The sequence below is a fragment of the Pinus tabuliformis genome, chromosome 2_2 (assembly GCF_031772625.1).
Source record: "Pinus tabuliformis cultivar Carrire ecotype Pingquan chromosome 2_2, CPIR1, whole genome shotgun sequence".
Lineage (NCBI taxonomy): Eukaryota > Viridiplantae > Streptophyta > Pinopsida > Pinales > Pinaceae > Pinus > Pinus tabuliformis.
This window is the reverse complement of record NC_142300.1, coordinates 51654406-51675361: the sequence shown is the minus strand read 5'-3', so window position 1 is coordinate 51675361 and position 20956 is coordinate 51654406. Positions and strand designations below refer to the sequence as shown.

General features: G+C 40.1%; 1 protein-coding gene across 3 annotated transcripts in view; it reads left to right on the top strand.

Moving 5' to 3' along the window:
- LOC149191433 (protein BCCIP homolog) overlaps positions 1-20956 on the top strand; it is a 167349-nt gene that overhangs the window by 101648 nt on the left and 44745 nt on the right. For 2 of the 3 annotated variants that reach the window (XM_089404271.1, XM_089404272.1), the window contains exon 8: positions 12320-12454. In XM_089404271.1, the coding sequence (XP_089260397.1) occupies positions 12320-12418 (99 nt within the window). In that variant the 3' untranslated portion in view covers positions 12419-12454. The remainder of the gene's footprint in view (positions 1-12319; positions 12455-20956) is intronic. The other variant, XM_089404273.1, reaches the window with a different exon arrangement.

Here is a 20956-nt window from a genome sequence, read left to right as displayed (position 1 = left end):
TGCTCCCTCGATTCTGTTCGACCCATGATGCTGCACAGAGAACGCCGCACAGAGAAGCCGCACAAATGCCTGCTCTCACACGCCACACAGATGCTTGCTCTCCCACGACGCTGCCAACGAGACTCGCCCACGCCAAAATCGATTTCACTTTCACCCCTTTATAGAATTCCTTGCAGCTAAACTAGGAGAAACTAGAAGTTAAACGATAATAAAATTTCAATTAACTGAGTTAACTGAGGATCCAAACCCACTTAAACTGCAACATACATTTTATTAATTGATTGTACGGATCCCACCGTATCTGTATCTGTACCAGTTTCGGATTCGGGGATCCGAGGTTTCACAACTTGCCCCCTGCGGATCCAGTAATGTAGAAATAAAGTCATAAAGTGACTTTATAAACATAACGTGACTTTAAGAGAAAAAATGTCAGAAAGTGATTTTATAAACATAAAGTAGCTTTAAGTCATAAAGTGACTTTATAAACATAAAGTCATAAAGTACATTTGGAGTAATTAATGAAAAGGAAACTGAGGGTAAAAGGTGTCTCATGGGTCAATGAGAGATTAGATTTCCACCCTTGATCTAATTGTCTAAGATCTAATCTCAACCATTTGGTCTTAGGGTTAGGTCTCTCTTAATGAGAGAACAAAATGGAAAAAGGAAAGGTGAGAAGGCACCATTTGAACATTTTCTTCATGAGAATTGTAAAGGAGCAAAGGAAGCTGAGAGGAAAAAGTTAACAGAGGAATGACAATACAGCAAGTACAGGAGCAAGGACAAACAGTATGAATTTCAAGGTAGCCTCTAGCAGACTGCCAATGTACCAGTGTGAATTTCGAGGGCAGTAATTGCAGACTGCAGCTGCATGATTTTTGAGGGATTCAGGCATGAAAATTGAGAAGTTGCAGTGCTGCTATTGTGCTATCAGAGCAACACATCTCAGGCACAAAATTTGAGGTACTGCTGCACAAATTTTGAGAAGTTTTGGGTGTGATTTTTGAAGTTGGCACAAATTTTTGAGCAATAGAGCACAGAAAACGAGGAGCAGCTACAACACAGTGTCCAAGGAATTCAAGGCTTGAATTCAGGGAGATAAGTTCACTGTGCTTACTGTCATTTAATGCTGTAATGAATTCTTTGATAATAAACAAAATATTCCTTTCTGTCACTTGTTTTCCTTTCGGCGTTTTTCCAGGGTCATTGGACCAAAAATCAGTGTGTTAAAATTTGTGTGACTGTTGTCTTTATTTGCAGCGAAAGTGAAAGAGTAGAGTAGGCTTATGTCTTTCATGCTTTAGCAAATATCCATGTTTAAAAACAACATAAATCTGTGTTGGGTTGGGCACTAAACTGATGTGATTCCTAAAACTGAAACTGGGTTGGGCCTACAATTTTGTACACCTACTACCGATATTTACCTATTTTCCATCCATGGATATCCATACGATGTTTTCCTTTCAAATTCTTCTTTTGTGATTGTGAATATTCTACCGTTTTCAGTTTGTAGGCTGTTCAAAGTTTACGATGAATGTGTACCCTTTGTATTTAAGTTGATTTCTGCAGCCTGAACATTTATTCATAAGTACATATGGAGGAGAAATTCCATATTACTGAGTCTCCGTGTATTTCTTTTCTTTTTGACACTCTTTGCATTTCCTTGGAGTTGCATTTGCACTCCCACTTTGTATTAATACTGGATGTACTTTCAGTCCCTTTGACCTACCTTTGTGGTCATTCATTGGCCATTAATAAAACTATCTTATCTTGCCTTATTCACAATCAGAGTTTATCAACTTCATATTAGACAAAAATGTCTTCAAATAATTATTGCCAAGTATCCATATCCTGGGAAAACCCCCAGGCACTTATCATTTGGAGGATGGTACCTAGGGTAAATGTAATATTCCAAACGGGATATTTGATTGATTATGTAGAAATTTAACTCAATCCAATTTCACCATAAAATTTACTATTCGATTAACAAAAGATTGCCATGTAAAATATGACAAGTAGGGTACATGCAATTCAATAACATAATGAGCAGAAATAATCTCAGTTTTCATTATAATAAATAACTGAAAGAGTGTATATGATGATATAGCTGAAGTGGCTGAGATAGACAATCTGATCTGCAAAATTGATCTGCTCTGATGCTGAAACGGACTGTCCCACAACTGAACTGAAATCAATCACTGCACCTGTGAATTCTCGCTGAATCCACCAAGGATATGAGGTGGGTTTCCGTCCACTCTCACCAAGATCACGCGAGGTTTCCATCCTGGGGCTACTGCTGAAGTAGAGAACCGAGTTCTCAAACCTCTTCACAAGAAGAAATCACAAATCCAAGATGTCCTCCAATGACCTCCTCCTCTTTTATAGATTTGATGGACCCCTCTAGGACCTCCTATTTTATTATTATTTTAATCATGGAGCACTTTTAAAATATTATTTTTAATGCAGGAAAAGGGTAAATTGGCCATCATGTCTCCTTACGTCACTGAAACTCACATCTAACCACCCCATCATGTAGATATTCTTGTTCCAGTTCCAACGAGCTATTACACTAAGGTGTTTTGTCAAGTATTCCTCTCGGAATACCACCTTAAGCGTAATTTAACTGAGTTAGGCCCAATAATAACTTTGTTTTTTGAAAGTTTTCGGAATGCGCCAGAATGAAAGGAAAACTATGCGGATGATGGAATATACCAAGTGAATGCCATCAGACCTCATAGAAACTCCTCAAAACCCCTCCAAAAGCCCCTAGGTCCGCTGATGACACCAACCTGCGCCTATGACCTGTCTGCCCCCAACTCTGAATGCCCATTCTAACCATGTCAAAAGGAACACAAGAAAAAGTAACATTACAAATCCTCCTGCCCCAAGATTGCTTGACCTCAAGCAATCCAAACTTGTGGACCTTTTGGGTGGCCCAACGCAATTGAGACCCAATGCTCAGATCCCATACGAACCACTGGGTGATGTTCTGCCTTTGTGTCAACTTATCATGAATGGACCCCTCAATGCCTGGATCCCAAATTGATCTTTGACTATACCTGTCATCAACCAATCATCCTAGATCCCAATGCCACCATGGCCAATCATCGCCCAAGTCCCATGGTTCAGGCTATGTTTTGTCTCCGGCTATAGCTACTGCTCCATAAAGCGAATGCCAACTCATCAACTCTCTCCAATCTCGCCTCTGGCATAGGCTGAGGTCAACCCCACTCTGCTGATGTTGGGTAGTGCTACTGAAATACTGATGAACTGTCAGTCCACATCCCACCGCCCACTGAAACATGTAGTAACCCCCTCATCTAAGCGCCCCTACTGTATTGTGCCCTGGACTAAGGTTGATACTCCATCAAAAGGATACCAACTCATGATTTCCTGCTGATCTATGGCATGGACTCCGGTGAAGGAACAAGTCTACTATGTTGGTGTTGGTCCACGCTTAACTCCTGCTGCTCTACTTGGTCAATCGACAATATCTATTGGGAGAACCCTACCTCTCTCCCTACAATTGGTACGAGTGGTCAAACTGTGCTGCATGCCCTGTCTATGTACTCTTGGAGAGGGTTGTTGCCGAGAAACACTGTAGCTCTACTGCCTGCCACTGCACCTATCGGCAACTCATCAGTGGGTAGGCCCAAAGATGGGTGCACCACCATCTCTAGAAGATCCTCTCTCATATGTCTGAAAGCTCCATACTCCTCTGGTCTACTCGTCACCTGCAAAACTGTCTTGTTAGGTCCCAATGCCTCCTGATGACCAATATCTGCAAACACTACCTCCCTGTTGCCTACCTGCACATCTGCCTGCTCCCCTCCAATGGTTGGCCCCAAGGGTGTCTGCTCATCCTCCTCCATCATGGGCTCAATATGAACCTCCAACTGGCTCTCCCCAAAAGGCTCATCATGCATATTGTGCACATCATCTTCCTCAACCGACTCATGCTCCACCATATGTTGCTCATGCTTAACCATCATTGGTGTCTCATCATTCTGAGTGTCTCCCATAGGGTCCACTAACTGCTTACCATACACACCCGAATATAAATCTGGTATACTGTCAACAACTCCACATGACTCATGCTCCTCAAAGGCATCCTCGAATGAACCCATGGACTCATCCAAAGAAGAATCCTCACCTTGAGAGTCAGAAAAAATCTCCTTGTGCTCTACCTCTATCATCTCCTTAGTGTCACTCAAGCATGAGTGATCAGGTCCCCAAGGTCCCTTGCTAATGAAGCAAAGACCCTTCCTCCTCAGCTCTTTTTTGCTGCATGATCCACCAAACCTGAGTGACTTCTCTTTAGTCAACTGTCTCCTGAACAACCCAATGTTTTTCTCAACCAACCTTTCGGCTAATTCATAAGCAACATGTGAAACCAACTGTTCTCTCCTCCAAATGGTCAACAATTTGGCTCGCAACTCCCTGCAAATGTCATCACGATCTCCCATAACTGAAGACAAAATGGACAACATGTTTGCTTTGACCGTGTCAAGGTGACGTTTCTTAATGTTAGAGAAACATTGGAACATCTGCTAGATCAAGTCATCACACCCCAAATCAAGCATGATGTCATATGCTCTAACTGTGGCCATGATTTCTAGAACCTCAAGCTTCTTCCCAAAGGTAGAGCCTGCACTATTGTCCAAGTCCTAGAAAGTCTCTACTATCAGTTTGAAAACTCTCCTCATAACATCATCATTGTAAGGAGCTATAGGGGCAGTTTGTCTCATGATGTTACTGAGACAATATGCAACTGGAAGTCTAACCCCTTCACAAGGTTCCTCTAAGAACTTGTGTTGTATGAGAGAAAGCATAGCTTGTTAGAGCCCAAATTAGTTTTTTCCCTTCTAACTGGTTCACCTCAGAGAGGAGTGCATCCAGTTCATCCAGTTTGAAAAGGACTTTCCATGTGACCTTCATGTGTTTTAATTTTGTTCCAATTGCAAGGATTTTGTATCCAATCTTTGGCTCCTTCTACAAATCTCTTGGATGTTCATGGTTAAGAATGGCATGGATCTCTTTCGAGAAAGGTTTGTTGGCCAATTTTGTTTTCTGATCTATATTGCAGCCCATTGAGGGACTATTGTGTTGGTGCATGAGACGTTTTAAATACTCCATTGTTACAAGGCTTATGGCAATAGTGGCACACAAAACAGCTACAATAATGCAAGACTGGACATTTGACTATTGCAATGGAAATTTTGACTCAATACAAGTTCCAACAAGGTATCATATAAGATTCAACGACAGGTGATGAATGGTTGTAGTAATTAAATCTCAAACCTTTGTCAACAACAATACCAAACTCATTCTCAGAAATTCCTACTAGAAAATAACACAAGATGGTCAATGAGATCCCATATTTTAATGAGGTTCCGCAGCGAGAGGCTTCATGAAATGTAATGAGTGAGCACTAAGGTTCTAGTTGTTTTAAATCTTGAGAAAACACACAGTGGCAACCAAATTTCAACCCTCTACCCAAGTTATCATTAATCCCCAAATTCACACCATTCACTGAAAAGCACCTCACTGTTATGAACATTTATTGCAGCATACTATATGGGTGTCTCCTTAAATAGGTACATAGTACAGATCTGATATATATATATATATATATATATATATATAAGTTGCATGAAACGGGGAAATGGGTATGAGTTTCTGAAACAGGCACGGGTATGAAACGTGACCCCCCCCCCCAAAAAAAATTTTGGAAATGGGGAAATGCGATATATATATATATATATATATATATATGAATTTAGGACATTTAAGAAATGTTATGTGCAATTATAAAGCATACATGATACATTATTATTTATTACATTTAAAGTTTAAACATTATGATTAAATTTACATCACATTTACTCATGAATGATCACATAATGAAAATAACACTATCGGAATATCCAAAATCAACCTTTATAATATCTCAAAATCAGCCTGTATTATATATATGACGCTGCAAGTACTATAAAGACAAAAGACTAATCCTCATCATCATAATCCTCATAAAAAATAGGAGCAGAAGCATGCTCAACAGTGGATGGTGGTGCTGAAGAAGATGATGGGCCAACTCCACTTCTAGGTTGGACCTCAATATTTAGGGCAGCAAGAGAGAGATCCAAATCAGGACTTTCTGGATCCACATACCATTCTTTAGAAGGACCACTCCTATATTGTGGACCGCTACGAAATGCAAGGTGAAGGTTGGAGTGCACATAAACAAGATCCTCTGCCTTCTATGAGCCCAACCTATTCGCCTCACAGAATGAATAAAACCATAGGTGCTCCAATTCCTTTCTGCTGATGAAGAGCTTGCCACTTGTGAAAGAACACGAATGGCAAGGTTTTGCAAATGTACACCATTTGCTCCATGACAAATCCACCACCTAACTGGATTCATGGTGCTTCTCTCCTCCAAAGCTGATATATCTGAATAATCATCTAATTTTGCAGCAAAATTGGCAAATTCTTCCTTTACCTCCCTGTGTAGATGAGATGGAAATATTCTCATAAGGGCTTTTTTCATCCCATTAGTCACCTCTCTATCCTTATGGGGTGCCTTCCTCTTCCCATTGCTTTGAGCAATAAGCTCCTCATAATAAAATTTGGGGTTCAAGGCATGTGCTAAAGTGTGCAGTGGAGTGTTGAAATTGTTCCACCTATCAACACTGATTCTCTTGACTAAATCAACAAAATGATCATCAACAAACAAAAGCTGTGGAGACTCTTGTGAAATGATTTCCATAGTTTTCTCAACCATGGAATCCATGCCATCATATACATCTCCTAAGAAAGGTTGGTCAGTGTCAGCATTCCAAAGAAGCTCAAAAGTAGGGGTTGTGAACTTTAGCAAGAAACCTATCTTGCTCCACCAATCTTCATCAAGGCACAATTTATGCACCATATATCTCCGCTTTGAATCTGCTTGTCTCCACTCAACCCAAAGTTGACTCACCACCATAGAAACTAATGCTTGCTTAACCTCAACAAGGCGACACAACATCTGGAAGTTTGAGGCATATCTTGTCTCAACAACTTTTAACAACTCCAATTTGGAGTACTCTCGAAATTTTGCTTGAGATTGGTGGTGGTTGGTGATGAATTTAACAATCTCCCTTGCTTCCCCTGTGATTTCCTTTATCCATGGAACTTTTTTTCGATCTCTTGTAAGATCAGATTCAGATTATGGACAATGCATGGTGTCCAAAAGATGTGGTCATACCTCCCCTCAATAATTAAACCTGCAACTTTTCAAATTGGTGCATTATCCATGATAACTTGCACCACTCTGTTAGGCCTTATTTGTTCAATAGCTTTTATAATAACATCAACAATGAACTGTGCATATTTTACCTCTCCTGAGCAATCTTCTGCCTTTCAAAACATTGCTTCTTTGGGGGAAGTGACAATGATATTTATCAATGGTCTGCACCTTGTATCTGTCCATCCATCTGAGACTATGGTAACCCCAGAGCTACTCCAGGAAGAACGAATTGGTGATAAGATCCCCTCCACAAGCTCCTTCTCATTTTTGAGAAGCTGAGTTCTGGCTTTCTCATAGTTGGGCCCCTTGTACCCTTGAGGAGCTTTGTTAATTGCCCTTATCATATCTTGCCAGTAAGGAGAGCGAACAACATTGAATGGGATACCACATGCATAGATGCACCTAGCCACTCTGGAATCAGTTTCTTCTCTCACTTGCACATTCACCAATTTAGCAATTCTGCTATCCTGAACTGAAGCGGATGCCCCTCTGGTATTTTTGGATGTTGGTTGTTCATGTTGTTGAGTGGCACTGGCTCTCCTCTTCCTTGCTTCAACTACAATCCTTGGCTCAATGTTAGGTGGAGCTTGAGGAGTAGCTTGACTAAGCTCATCATGCCTTCTTTTAATTCCATCCACCTCATCTTGCTCTCTTTGATATGCCCTCCTTGCCAATGGGTCTGCTGTTTTTGTGCAACCTGCAATCCCTTGTCCTCCTCCATGCAAAAGATGTGCCTTCACTCTTGGGCAAGAGTCCTTTTACGAATTACTGCAAAGATTACATTGTCGTTCCCATGAGCCACCACCTCCACATTTTTGAAGCTTTTGAACATGCCTCCAAAGAGGATAATATTTAGCCCTTGGGTTGGACTTGGGGCTTGAATTTGTAGTTGCACCTAGGTTGGAAGCCATTGCTGCAGAAAAAATAAAAAAAACAAATTTGTGAAGAAAAAACGTTTTTCATATATTTGGAAGCATAAACTCTTGAAAAATTGAAGAAATAGTAGGAAAAAACTAAGAAAATGAATGTTTCTTACCCAAATTAATTTTCTATAGCTGAAGCTACCCGAAAATGCCAGAAAAGACGAGAAATATGGTTGTAGCTGAGCCAAAAACCAAGAACACTGTAGCCGAAAACTCTGCACTCTAAATCTGCTGCTGAAATCTCCTTTACTCACTATTGAAAACGCCCTAGCTAAAACCACTGCTCTCTTCTTCTTTTCTTCTTGCTAAAATCGTCCATCTCCAAGTGAAACGACTTGCTCAATTCGTGTGATGAGGGAATGAGGCGAGAGTCTTTTTATAACTTGAGAGAGGCATCTAGAAGCATCCACAAGATATTTTATTCACTCAATCAAATATTAAAAGCGAAAAAAATAAATAAAGGAAAAATCGTAACTTTAAGTGGAAACGCTGTCGTATGGCCTGGAAACTCGTTTCCAGACATATTGGCCACGTTTCCCCAATGTGAAACGTGGCGGTATGGCTGGAAGTGAGTTTCTAGGCTGTACGGTACGCGTTTCAGCGTTTCCGTTTCGGTTCTTGGCTGGAATGCCCTTGGGGTAGCATTTCCTGCGACATATATCAATCTCTCTCTCTCTCTCTCTCTATATATATATATATATATAATCCACACTGAGATCAACCACATAAATAGTAAGTTTAAATGGCACAGGAGAACCTGGGTTATTAGCTTATGTTCTCAATGCTGACCTACGTGCTTGACACAACATAGGTACAAGTTTATGGAGGACCGCGTCCCTCCTTCTAGCTCGAATCTCCACTTCAGAAATTTTGCCTTCCTACCGAGACACAATATCTTAGTAATGCAAAGACGACACTGACCTTGGTCTGCTAAAACAATGAAATATGTGCCCAAAAATTCTAGGCTCACGATTTTCCAACAATATCAATGGATAGACCCAGTTCTATCTCTGTATACAACCTTCATGGAAATCCGGGACAACTCGCTACACCTCTGTTGACCAATGATCAAAACATCCTTGATTTTTGTCACCGCAACCACTTAACGAGTTGCTGGTATTCCTTTAGTGGCCACAATCTTCTGTCGACGTCTCCGTTGACTCTCCCCTGTCACGTTGCGATCACGATCGTAGTCGAAGCCCCAATCTACAGCAGATCATGTGAAGTATTACAGGGTCGGCCAAATCAAATTTGTCTCCATGCATTAAACTGGACATGACCCTTCCACAAAAATAAGCTTCGTTCAACCAAGGAATAATCGACCCCGTCGTGGCAATGCACATTCTGCCCACGCACGTGATTTTTACTTGGCAACTTTGGTCGTGCAATACCTAATCAACTTGATGTGATGACTTTGTCGTAGAATTTCAGCCCCAATCAACTAGTCTGTAATTGGTTGCGTACTCGGCTCCAATGAACAGTTTGATTAGGAAACACGAGGGAAACTTGCGCAGTAACCCCCCCTCTTTCTGGTCTTAGATGCATCAATGCGTTAACAAAACTATTTCCCCAGCCATGAAAACTATATTCTTTGACAAATCCGTGTCAACTGATCAAGACATCATGTGGCTCATCTTCCTCCCAGCGTGCACTGTTCGAACCCCCCTGCAGGTACTGACACGAACCCTTTCCATTGATCGATCAATGTTATGGAGAATGGAACAACCCCTTTTTTCATGCGGATATCAACGCCTGTGAATGGCAAGTCGCAGATGGTGGACGGTCTCTCATTCAAGTTGTTACAACCTAAGTCCGCATGTCTCAACCATGCAACGTGACCTTCGTGCTTTTCTACACGTGGAAGTCATAATTCACTCAACCAAGGATGTTCTCAGCCACTGAAAAAAAAGGAACTCAGCCCAAATAATCACAACAATTGGGTCTCTACATTTGAATGTGCACTTGCTTGATGCAAATCCCGACGAATGCAACCATAACTCATCCTTTGGTGATGAGCGATTCAACTTGAAAAAAACCAATTTGGTCCGAAGTAATATGCCACCACCCACTTGAAGATTTAATAAAAGATAATTGGGCCACTCTTGGACTTTGATAAAAATTATTCACAGTCCCATTTTTTTTACAGTTTGACCGTTAGCATAAGTAATTTTGCCAAGTAATACTTGCCCACTTTATAAAATTGTCTTCTGCATCAAATGGTTGTAATGACTACTTTGAGGGTATTTTTTTTTCCACCCTAAAAAAACAATAATCCACGAACTGATCTACAATAAACCCTTAGGCTGGCAGGAGAACCAGCGCTGATACCACTATAATATCCCAAACGGGATATTGGATTGACTATGCAGAAATTTAACTCAATCCAATTTCACCATAAAATTTACTATTCGATTCACATAACTTTTCCCTGTAAAATATGACAAGTAGAGTACATGCAATTCAATAACACAATGAACAGAAATAATCTCAACTTTCATTATAATAAATAACTGAAAGAGTGTACATCATGATATAGTTGAAGTGGCTGAGATAGACAATCTGATCTGCAAAACTGATTTGCTCTGATGTTGAAACTGACCGTCTCACAACTGAACTGAAATCAATCACTGCACCTATGAATTCTGGCTGAATCCACCAAGGAGATGAGGTGGGTTTTCGCCCACTCTCACCAAGATCACCCGAGGGTTTTCGTCTTGGGGCTGCTGCTGAAGTAGAGAACCGAGTTCTCAAACCTCTCCACAAGAAGAAATCACAAATGCAAGATGTCCTCCAATGACCTCCTCCTCCTATTTTTTAGATCTGTTGGATCTCTCTAGAACCTTCTATTTTATTATTATTATTTTAATCATGGAGCACTTTTCCCTCTTTTATTTTAATTAAAATATTCTTTTTAATGTGGGAAAAGGGTAAATTGGCCACCATGTCTCCTCAGGTCACTGAAACTCACATCTAACCATCCCATCATGTAGATCTTCTTGTTCCAGTTCCAACGAGCTATTACACTAAGGTGTTCTGTCAAGTATTCCTCCTGGAATGCCACCTTAAGCGTAATTAATTGAGTCAGGCCCAATAATAACTATGTTTTCTGAAAGTTGTCGGAATGCGTCGGAACGAAAGGAAAACTGTGCAGATGATGGAATATACTAAGCGAATGCCATTAGATCTCATAGAAACTCCTCAAAATCCCTCCAAAATCCCCTGGGTCCATTGATGACACCAATCTGCGTCTGTGACCTCTCTGCCCCCAACTCTGAATGTCCATCCTAACCATGTCATAAGGAACACTAGAAAAATGAACATTACAGTGAACCCTAGATTCCTCAAGGCACAAGTCTAGGTCAACAACAGGGCTCAAAGATGTTGCAACAATATGCTCATTATGAGCCCAACACTGTCACTTATGGGAATAGAATTTGGATGGGGAGGATATCACCCCATCCCACAACTCAGAGAGTTGGATAGAGTGAATTGACAATTGTTGCCATATAGTTATATGTAAACTGAAGATACCTTGGTGAAAAGTTACAACAGAAGAATAGTATGTGCATCTCGTTCTTTTGTTATTCAGTTATATTCAGAGTGCAAAACTGTGTTTCATTATCATATAAATGTTGTGAAATATCCTCCCAATCCTTGGTTCATGCTTTGATCATATGGGGTGTGAAGGAAACAAATAGTGTTTTTGCATTCTGTAAAGGAAACTTATTTGAGGGTAAGTTGCTTCTGTTGTTTAAATGCTTCTACAACATTTTCCATGATATCGTACTTATGTTCTCAGAGCTCAGCTGATTGTCCATCTGAGCTCAAGAGTATGGGCAAGAATGCAACATATGAGCATCACTACAGCCAATTATCATTTATTGATTAGGCTTCCTTTGCAGTATCTTATAATTTATTATTCAGAATTTTTTGGTAAGTCGTCAATAAAATTTATAAAACTGGAGAGTAGTTTTGGTTAGCAGGCACTAATATTTGCTTTTTAAAGTCTGTACACATTTGATTTGCTCTCTCTTTATTCAATGGATATGCGTTTGAACTTATCTTTGAGAGGAATTATTAATTGTTATTGTTGATGCTGATATTTTGGCAGCTAGAAGATGTAAAGCCAATGCGCCTTCTAATGGCGATCAAGGTGGATAAAATTCAAACATTTCGGTCGCAGTTGAAAGCTCTTATAGATGAGTCTTAGTGGAGATGTTTAGAGAATTTTGTGAGTGAGTTTGAGGTATTTTGGAAAAATTATGTTTAAATCTCAGAAGCATCCTGATTTATTGATTTACATTACTGTGCATAATATGCAAGCAATAAGTTTGATTGCTGTGTGTGGTTGGTTAATGTTTCATGGTTTTGGTCATTTTGTGATAAGAAACATCGACCTAAGTTTTTTCAAGATTTTGGGCCATATTTTCCTTTCATTTTATGTGTAATTGTAGGACATCAAAAAACATTGATCCATTAAGAACAGACATTGTCTGTCAGAAGGATTTTATAATTGAAAATGTGTACAAGAAAGGCATTTTGCATTTGTAGTAGTTCTAAAGCATCGAGATTTACAGTTCCATTCCAGTATTTATTAGGGTAGACTAGGAAGCGTTTTGATTTTTGGGAATATGGGGTTAGGATATCTGTTTTTTGGTCTAGACTAAGATGAAAAAGATGATCTATCTATTGCTATTGCAACAACTTGCAATTCATGACAATGCTAAACCACACACAATCCCACAATGGTAACACCACAAACACCTCAACAGTCAATGTTAGCATCATAGGACCATTACACCTCTATGATGTGTACACCTGTAAGATGCTTAATGCAAATGACTGCCAACCATTGCTTAGTTGATATTTCCTTTTTGATGAGTTTGGAGGTGGACATCTGTTGCACTCATTAAATATTAATTGTTATACTTTTATTGCACTTATGCCCAAATGTGACAAGCCAGATTCCTTTGATGATTATAGCCCCATATCATTTTGTAATTGTGAGTATAAAAAATTTGCTAAGATATTAGCAGTAAGGCTCAAAGGAGTTTTTCTGAGTTTATTTCACTACAACAATTTTGATTTCTAGCTGGTAGACAAATTCATGAAGCCTTATGGCAGCTCACAAAGACCTTCACACTATCAGATCTAACAGGCTGCTTGCTTGCTATCGTTCTCAAACTCTGGATATCTCCAAATCTTATGGCAGGACAACCTGGCTATATTTAAGAACTATTTTGATACATGTGGGCTTTAGCTATCCTATGGTAAAGCGGATTATGGGATGTATCTCTTCTGCTTCTTTTTCCTGTGCTTGTCAGTGGTGCAGGTTCAGATTTCTTAAACCCTCGAGGGACTGCAATGTAATGACCATCTCGAATTACGGATAGAACATGATTATTAGCATTCATACGAGGCATGCATATGATAGATACATATGATGCATCGAATGTACTGGGCTAGTATACATATTAACTTATTATGAAATTACCCAATGAAAGATAAACAAATTAATTCTGGAAAGTTCTAAGTGAATACCTAACTCAAAATACTAAATATAATGAGTGAGGTACTTAATGTATGTAATGTCCCTTCCTAAATTATTTTGGAACAAGATTTATTTCTACATTTTGGGGGCCAATTTTGGTGAAGACAGGCCCATTTGATTTTTGATAGAAGACTTAGGAGTTAGAGGCAAGTTAATTTTATTTTATTTTGTTTTGTTAATGATATGTGGGGACCACCCACATAAGAAATACGCACTCCCTAAGCCAATGATTCAAAATGCATGAGAGGGAAGAAAAGGCAGGAAGAAAAGCTCCGCGAAAGTTATAAAATGAAGGCAACACACTTCATTTGACATTCTTGGCTTATCGAATTTGATTTTGTTGCTCGAGTTGTTTAGCCAGGTCACTTATTGTTTAGCAAGAGTTTTCCAAGCAGAGAACTCACCCTTTCTTTGGGGGACTTTGAGTGCCATCCTAGAGAGGTTCAACCATTATCACCGGAGGAAATTTGTAGAAAGATTTCCGACAATTGTATTCAGTTCATTGTTGATTTGGGGTAGCATCGGATGCGCCCTAGTCACGAAAATTGGTGGAGAGGCTAAAGCATATAAGATCTCCAATGCCCAGAAATGGTTTGGGCAAAATCTAACCAGTTTGGGAGATATTAAAATAATTAATATTTTTAATGGAATCCCTAAGTCTAAACTTAGGGAAAATAAAATATTAATGTGAATTAATATAAAAATGAGTTAGAATGGTCCAAAAGTCATGGATCAAGCCAGATCTAATCTTAGTTGTTGATTAGGGACTTAATCTCGGCCATTGAAATGTCAACGAGAAAAGTATAAGAGGAGGCTTGAGGGTCACTTGGAGAATACACCGAGTTGATCAAGAATTTGATTTTCTGGGGCAGGGCTTGCTAAGGAAATCGAAGGAGTGATCAAAGTTGCAGTTGAGGGGCAGTGAATACAAAAGCAGAGAGGTAGAGAGGGTACCGGGAGCATTAGCGCAGACGCCGGGGGAGGGTTGACGCAGAAATCAAGCCAGATCTAATCTTAGTCATTGATTAGGGACTTAATCTCAGCCGTTGAAATGTCAACGAGAAAGTATATGAGGAGGCTTGAGGGTCACTTGGAGAATACACTGAGTTGATCAAGAATTCGATTTTTTGGGGCAAGGCTTGCTGAGGAAATCGAAGGAGTTGCAACTGAGGGGCAGTGAATACAAAAGCAGAGAGGCAGAGAAGGTACCGGGAGCATCAGCGCAGAAGCCGGGAGAGGGTTGATGCAGAACCAGCTAGAGGTCATGCAGAAGCATCCAGAGGCCATGTAGAGGCAGCTAGGAGCTGCGTAGAGCTTGAGGAGGGCCAGTGTGGGAGACGCAGAGCCTCCAGAGGCTGACGCAGAGCCCCGAGAGGCTGACGCTGGGCTAGAGAGGCTGACGCAGACCCTAGAGGTTGACGCTGGGAGATTTCGTGGGGTAGATTGGGGCTGATATCTGTCTCCGACTGAGAGGTACTACTGCCGAGGGCATTCTCTGTTGGGTGAGCCATTTCTGGCACCCAGATTGTATTCTGAAACTGCTTAATAATAAAACCCTCAGATAGCTGCACCGGTTTTCCTGCATTGGGTTTTTTCGGGGACATTAGTCCAAAAATAACGGTGTCACTTGTGTGCTTGTTTTTCCTTTAGTTGATGATATGTATGTGTTGAGACTGTACTTGTATTTATTTTCAGTATTTACATGGTAAATAACTTGTTAATTAATAGAACAAGTAGGAAGAAATAAACTAGAAAGTACAGGAAGGATTTCTAATAGTTAGACTTAGAAATTCTAACATTCACCCCAACAGTGCGTATTACTGGAGGACGCAGTAGTGGATCTAGTGTGGCCATTGCAACATTCTTCTGGAGGGTTATTGCCGAGAGAAATTAGGAGAAGAAGGCTCAATAGATTTGTTGGCTATTGGGTGAGTTTGAGGGCTGGAAGTGGCAACAATATTCATGAGTGATTTTGCAGACTTTGTGGCCAGTGCAGAAGAGAGAAACTGGGCATACATGGGAGATAGAGTTTCAGCCATTGGGGCTATTGCTTGTCGGGAGAAATAAGGGAAGTATTGGTGGAGTTGATTGCTACATTTCAGGAGTGTCTGGGGAGGATTTTGCTGGTGGTTTGACAGACAGTGTGCTTCAACAACTATTGGAAAACGTAGGGCTTTTGGGGGTCGATTTTGGAAGGTCAAAACTAGGCCAAACCATTTTTGGGTTTTTCTGGGTTTTTGACAAGGACTCCAAATATAAATTTGCAGAATTTTCTGAGCACCGGAGGTGGGGTTTTCAACCGTATCTTTGCAACAGACAATGTAAAATTGTTGGGGATTGGGCAATGCCATTTTGGGGGTTGATTTTGGAAGGTCAAAACTAGGCCAAACCATTTTTGGGTTTTTCTGGGTTTTTCACAAGGACCTCAGAAATAAATTTGTAGAATTTTCTAAGCATCGGAGGTGGGGTTTTCAGCCATATATTTGTAGCAGACAATGCATATTCACTGGGGCAGCGCAGAGCAGTGGTTGGACAATTTTTGGGTTATCATTGTTTTACCTAGGTATTGCTCCGCTTGCCAAAAAAGGCAAGCTTAGGTGTATTCCTTCCATATATTAGTACTCTTGCACCAGTTATAATAAAATGGCTCATCTGCTTCCATATTTCTGATTGTTCTGGGTGTTTACTAAATTGTTTTAAAATTTTATGTGGTGTAAATTTGTTATTTGTTTGCATATCATTGTTTTTCCTATTTTGGAACATTACAATGTATGTACTACCATCATAATATATATATATATATATATATATATATATATATATACAAAATAGAAAGGAAAGACAATGTATTATATAAAAGAGGATATAATATATTTAATACAAAAATAAATTGAATACAATACATATTATATAAAATATACGAAGGAATTATAAAATATATTAATATAAACTAAAAGAAGAAATTATAATATACAAACTAAACCAACTAAAAAGAATCCATTATATATATTATGCAATAAAAAGGAGCATAATATAAAGTCACAAAGAGTTTTAACAATGAATACAAATAAGATATAGATATTTTATAAAAAAAGGATTGTTGTCAACCATTGACCCAAGTGGCAGATGCTGACTCAATCTAAAACTAAACCTTATCCCTTATCCCTCTTTGGAGGAACCTCGAACACGGGAATTCACTGTTTGGAGGCAGGGGGGAATTCTATTTAAGAAAGGCAAAGGAGGGATATATGGGGGGAGAAAAAAGAACACTGTGAGACTGGAGGAATGATCTGGAGGTCCAGGAAATTTGGAAAAAAAAAAGATGAGCCTTTGTTCTTGGAGTTTTGGGCACGGGGGCAGAGGACTTTGACTTCGAAGTCCTCTGGATCTAGGAACCCAAGAGGTTAAACCTAGATAGGCAAGGTGGATTTGGTCGGTTTGCTAACAGGAGTAGATTAAGAACAACGATAGCCAGAATCATCCAAACAGAATATCCAAGTAAGTACCTGTATTTAAATTTTGGTTTTAGTTCAATTTCTGGTTAATTCTCAAGTGTTTTTGTTTATTTCATTATTATAAACTAGGGCATTTCACGCAACAAGGATGTCCACTTTCTCCCAGCCTTTTTATCGTTGGTTGCTGAAGGCTAAGTGGAGCTATTATGGAGGTTAAAGGATTGGCTGTTTCAAAGGACTTAGTGGGTTCTGCTGTGTTATTAATGCACATGTCATTGGTTGATGATTTCTGTTGTTCTCTGATGGATCAGAAGGGGAAGCTAGGAAAATTCAGGAGCTTCTGAATCTCTATTGTGTAGCAACGGTTATGCAAGTTAATGCTCAGAAATCAGCCGTCTGTTTTAAAGAGATAAGTGAGGAGACAGTGGCACAAATAAAATCCTGGTTTCTTTACTGTCTCATTGAGCTCCAAAATGGTTTCAAATACCCAGGCTTAATACTTGAACCAAATAGCTATAAAAAGATGACCGTGGTTGGTTGTTGGGCATGATAGAGAATAGGATACACTTCTAGTGAAATAAGTGGCTTTCTAGAGAGGGCAGACTAACTCTTGTTAAGGCTATGTTGTAAGCCATACCGGTGTATTGCATTCTCTGGCTTGGATTCTGAAGGGAGTCTTGTAAAAGGTTTGTATACTTTGCTGTCATGTTTACGGAGGGTTGGAGGAGATGGTAGTAGCATTCCCTGGGCTAGGTGAAGTCTATAGCTCTTCCAAAAAACAAGGGGGGCTGGAGATTGAAACAAATACATACTTTCAGAAGGGCTTTGCTTACAAAGAGTCTTTGGAACCTCATCACAAAAGAGATGTAAGATTCCCTCTTTACAAACTTCTGGTGTTTATTTAAAATTTCCAAGTTTTTAGTTTGAGTTTCAGTGAAGTATTTCTTCAAACAGTTAGTCTACACTCTGCTGTAGGTGTTCTCTAGGAATTCCACTTCAGAAAATATACACAGTGAGCAGTATGTAACCAAAATAAGACCTGCCAAGCATTCAACTGATATATTTAATGTCCCAGGAAATTACACACAGCTGATATATGTTTTTCATCAAAAGAAACATCAACTAGAACAGACTCATTATATTCACTGTACAAACATATTGGAAGTTAAATTGTTTAGAGGAACCTGGGTACAATAGAAGATTGGAAGGAGTGCTTCAGCCCCTCGGCAACTTGTATACATATATCAGAGTTTATTTCACTGTGAACATCAGTCAGAATGTTCGAGGAACCAAGGATTCGACCTTTTTGTAAGACGGGAATGTCACCTTTCAACATTGCCTTCAGTCCTGTAACCAATCTGCTTGTGTATGTACTCTAATGGCTCAGTTTTTGAGTGAAGAACACGTCCGCCTCCAGCCTAAGTGCTCAGCAAATGACACGACAAGGGTTTCATTCACATAACCATAGCAAATCGTTCCATTCACTAACTGCACTTGTCCAGGCCAATGAGGGAAACACGGCTCAGTAGAAACAGAAGGAAACTCGGCCTCAAGGTTGCAGAATTAGTCCCAGCCACGAATGGAGAACTTAGTCCTTCCTTAAACAGTGAAACTTGTGCTACTTTAGCTAGAACTTGTCCCAGGAGAAGTATAAAGATAAACCCTCTTCTTGTCAAGGGATTCGACTCAGAAAACTAGAGGAACTCAACCAGATTCATCTGCAGAGAGTTGGGTCGACTTTCTTATCCAAATCGGCCAGTGAAAGACTAATAGACTCGGTCCTTGGAATAAGCCATTGTATGGAATACGTCCCAGCCTCATTATTACTCATTTCTTCAGCAAATCAATTCCCCCATGGCTAGGAGTTCGATGCATCTAATGGGTCTTCTTCAAACTAAAAGAATAAGATAGAAAATACTCAATAAATTCATAAAATCAACTTCTAAAACCTGGGTGCCTCAATTTTTCTTGCAAATCTTGTTCTCCATTGAAGCTTAGTGGTGAAATTTGTGTGATCTCACTCTCAAATCCAACTAGGGTGTTTAGTTTCAACACCGAAGTCAGTGATGGCAGCTAGGGTTCCAAAACCCTAAGCTTCTCCCCAAGAAAACTGTCCAAGAGCTCTTTCCTCCAAAACTCGAAATGCACCAACGAGGAGAGTCTCCTCATTTTTCTTCTTTTATAAACTTAGGATCACCTTTTTGCCGCCTTTTTATTAAATTAATATTTTACAAAGCCACTTTATGATATTTCACTTTATAAAGTTAAAGTGACTTTTCACTTGCCTAGGGAATATCACCCTTTCTCCTTTTTAGACTTTATAATGTTTTCCTTAGGCAATTTAAGTCCCCTTTATTAAATATTTCCCTGCTTTAGCCTATGGGAACCACATTAGGATAGCGGACTCCGTCACAAGCTTCCTAAGTGGTTGGGGACATTGTAGTCCTCCCCGCCCAGCATTGCTTGCCCTCAAGCAATTCCAATTCAGGATGTTTGAGCACCTGTTCACCTTTCTAGGTAGCATCTTCCACCGACAAATCCTTCCACTTTACGAGGTACTCCTTGATTGTCCTGTTCTGTAGCTTCCTCTCCCTTGTATCTAGGATCTTTTCAGGAACCAAGATCAATTCTCCTTCCTCATCCAATGGTGGGAGTTCTGTGGAAATAACATGTTGCCCCAAGGCCTTTTTGAGGCATGAGACATGAAAGACGTTGTGAATTTTACATCCTTCTGGAAGCTCGATTTCATAGGCCACTTCTCCTACTCGTCTCAAAATCTTGAATGGCCCATAGAACCTGGGTTTCAACTTTTCTGCCCCTTTTGTTTTCAGTGATGACTATTTGTGGGGTTGAAGACGAAGGTACACCATATCTACCACTTCAAAGTTGCGCTCCACCTTGTGCTTGTCTACATACAATTTCTGCTAATGTTGAGCCATATGTAGATTATCCTTGAGGATTTTAAAAATGTCTTGGCTCTTCTAAATCCAGTCTTTGGCTAGTGGTGCCTGACTGTCCCCAAATATCATGTCTGCAAATGTTGGAGCATCATACCCATATAATGCTTTGAAGGGAGTCATGCCAATGGACATGTGGTAAGTGGCATTGTAGTAGTGCTCTACCATGTGAAACCACTTCACCCATGCCTTTTGTTGGCCGGTTATGTAATTCCTGAGATAGCCTTCCAACCACTTGTTGACTATCTCTATTTTCCCTTCAGTATGTGGGTGGTAGCTGGCGCTTGGAGTTAGCTTAGTCCCCACGAATTTGAAAAGCTCCTGTCAGATTCTGCCCATGAACCTGCTATCCCTATCACTGACAATGGACTTCGGTAACCCATGTAATCTGAAGACCTCCTCGAATTATAGCTTGACCACCTGTGCAACTGAATATTTTGATGGTATGGCAAGGAAATGGGCAAATTTTGTGAGCCGGTCTATCACCACATATAAGCAATCTTTGCCTTGCATGGTGCACTAGAGGTAAGCCAGTGATAAAGTCCATGGAAACACTGTCCCATTTCTACTTCGGGATGGGGAGGGGTTGTAGTAAACTTGCTGGATGAGTGTGTTCTGTCTTGTTTTGCTAGCAAGTGTTGCACTCCCTCACAAATCTCAACACATCCATCTTGAGGCCTTTCCAGGTGAACCTCTCCCTAATCTTCCTGTAGGTCTTTAGATATCCTGGATGTCCTGCTAAGGGTGAGCTGTGAGCTGCCTGCATAATTCTCTCTTTGAGTTTT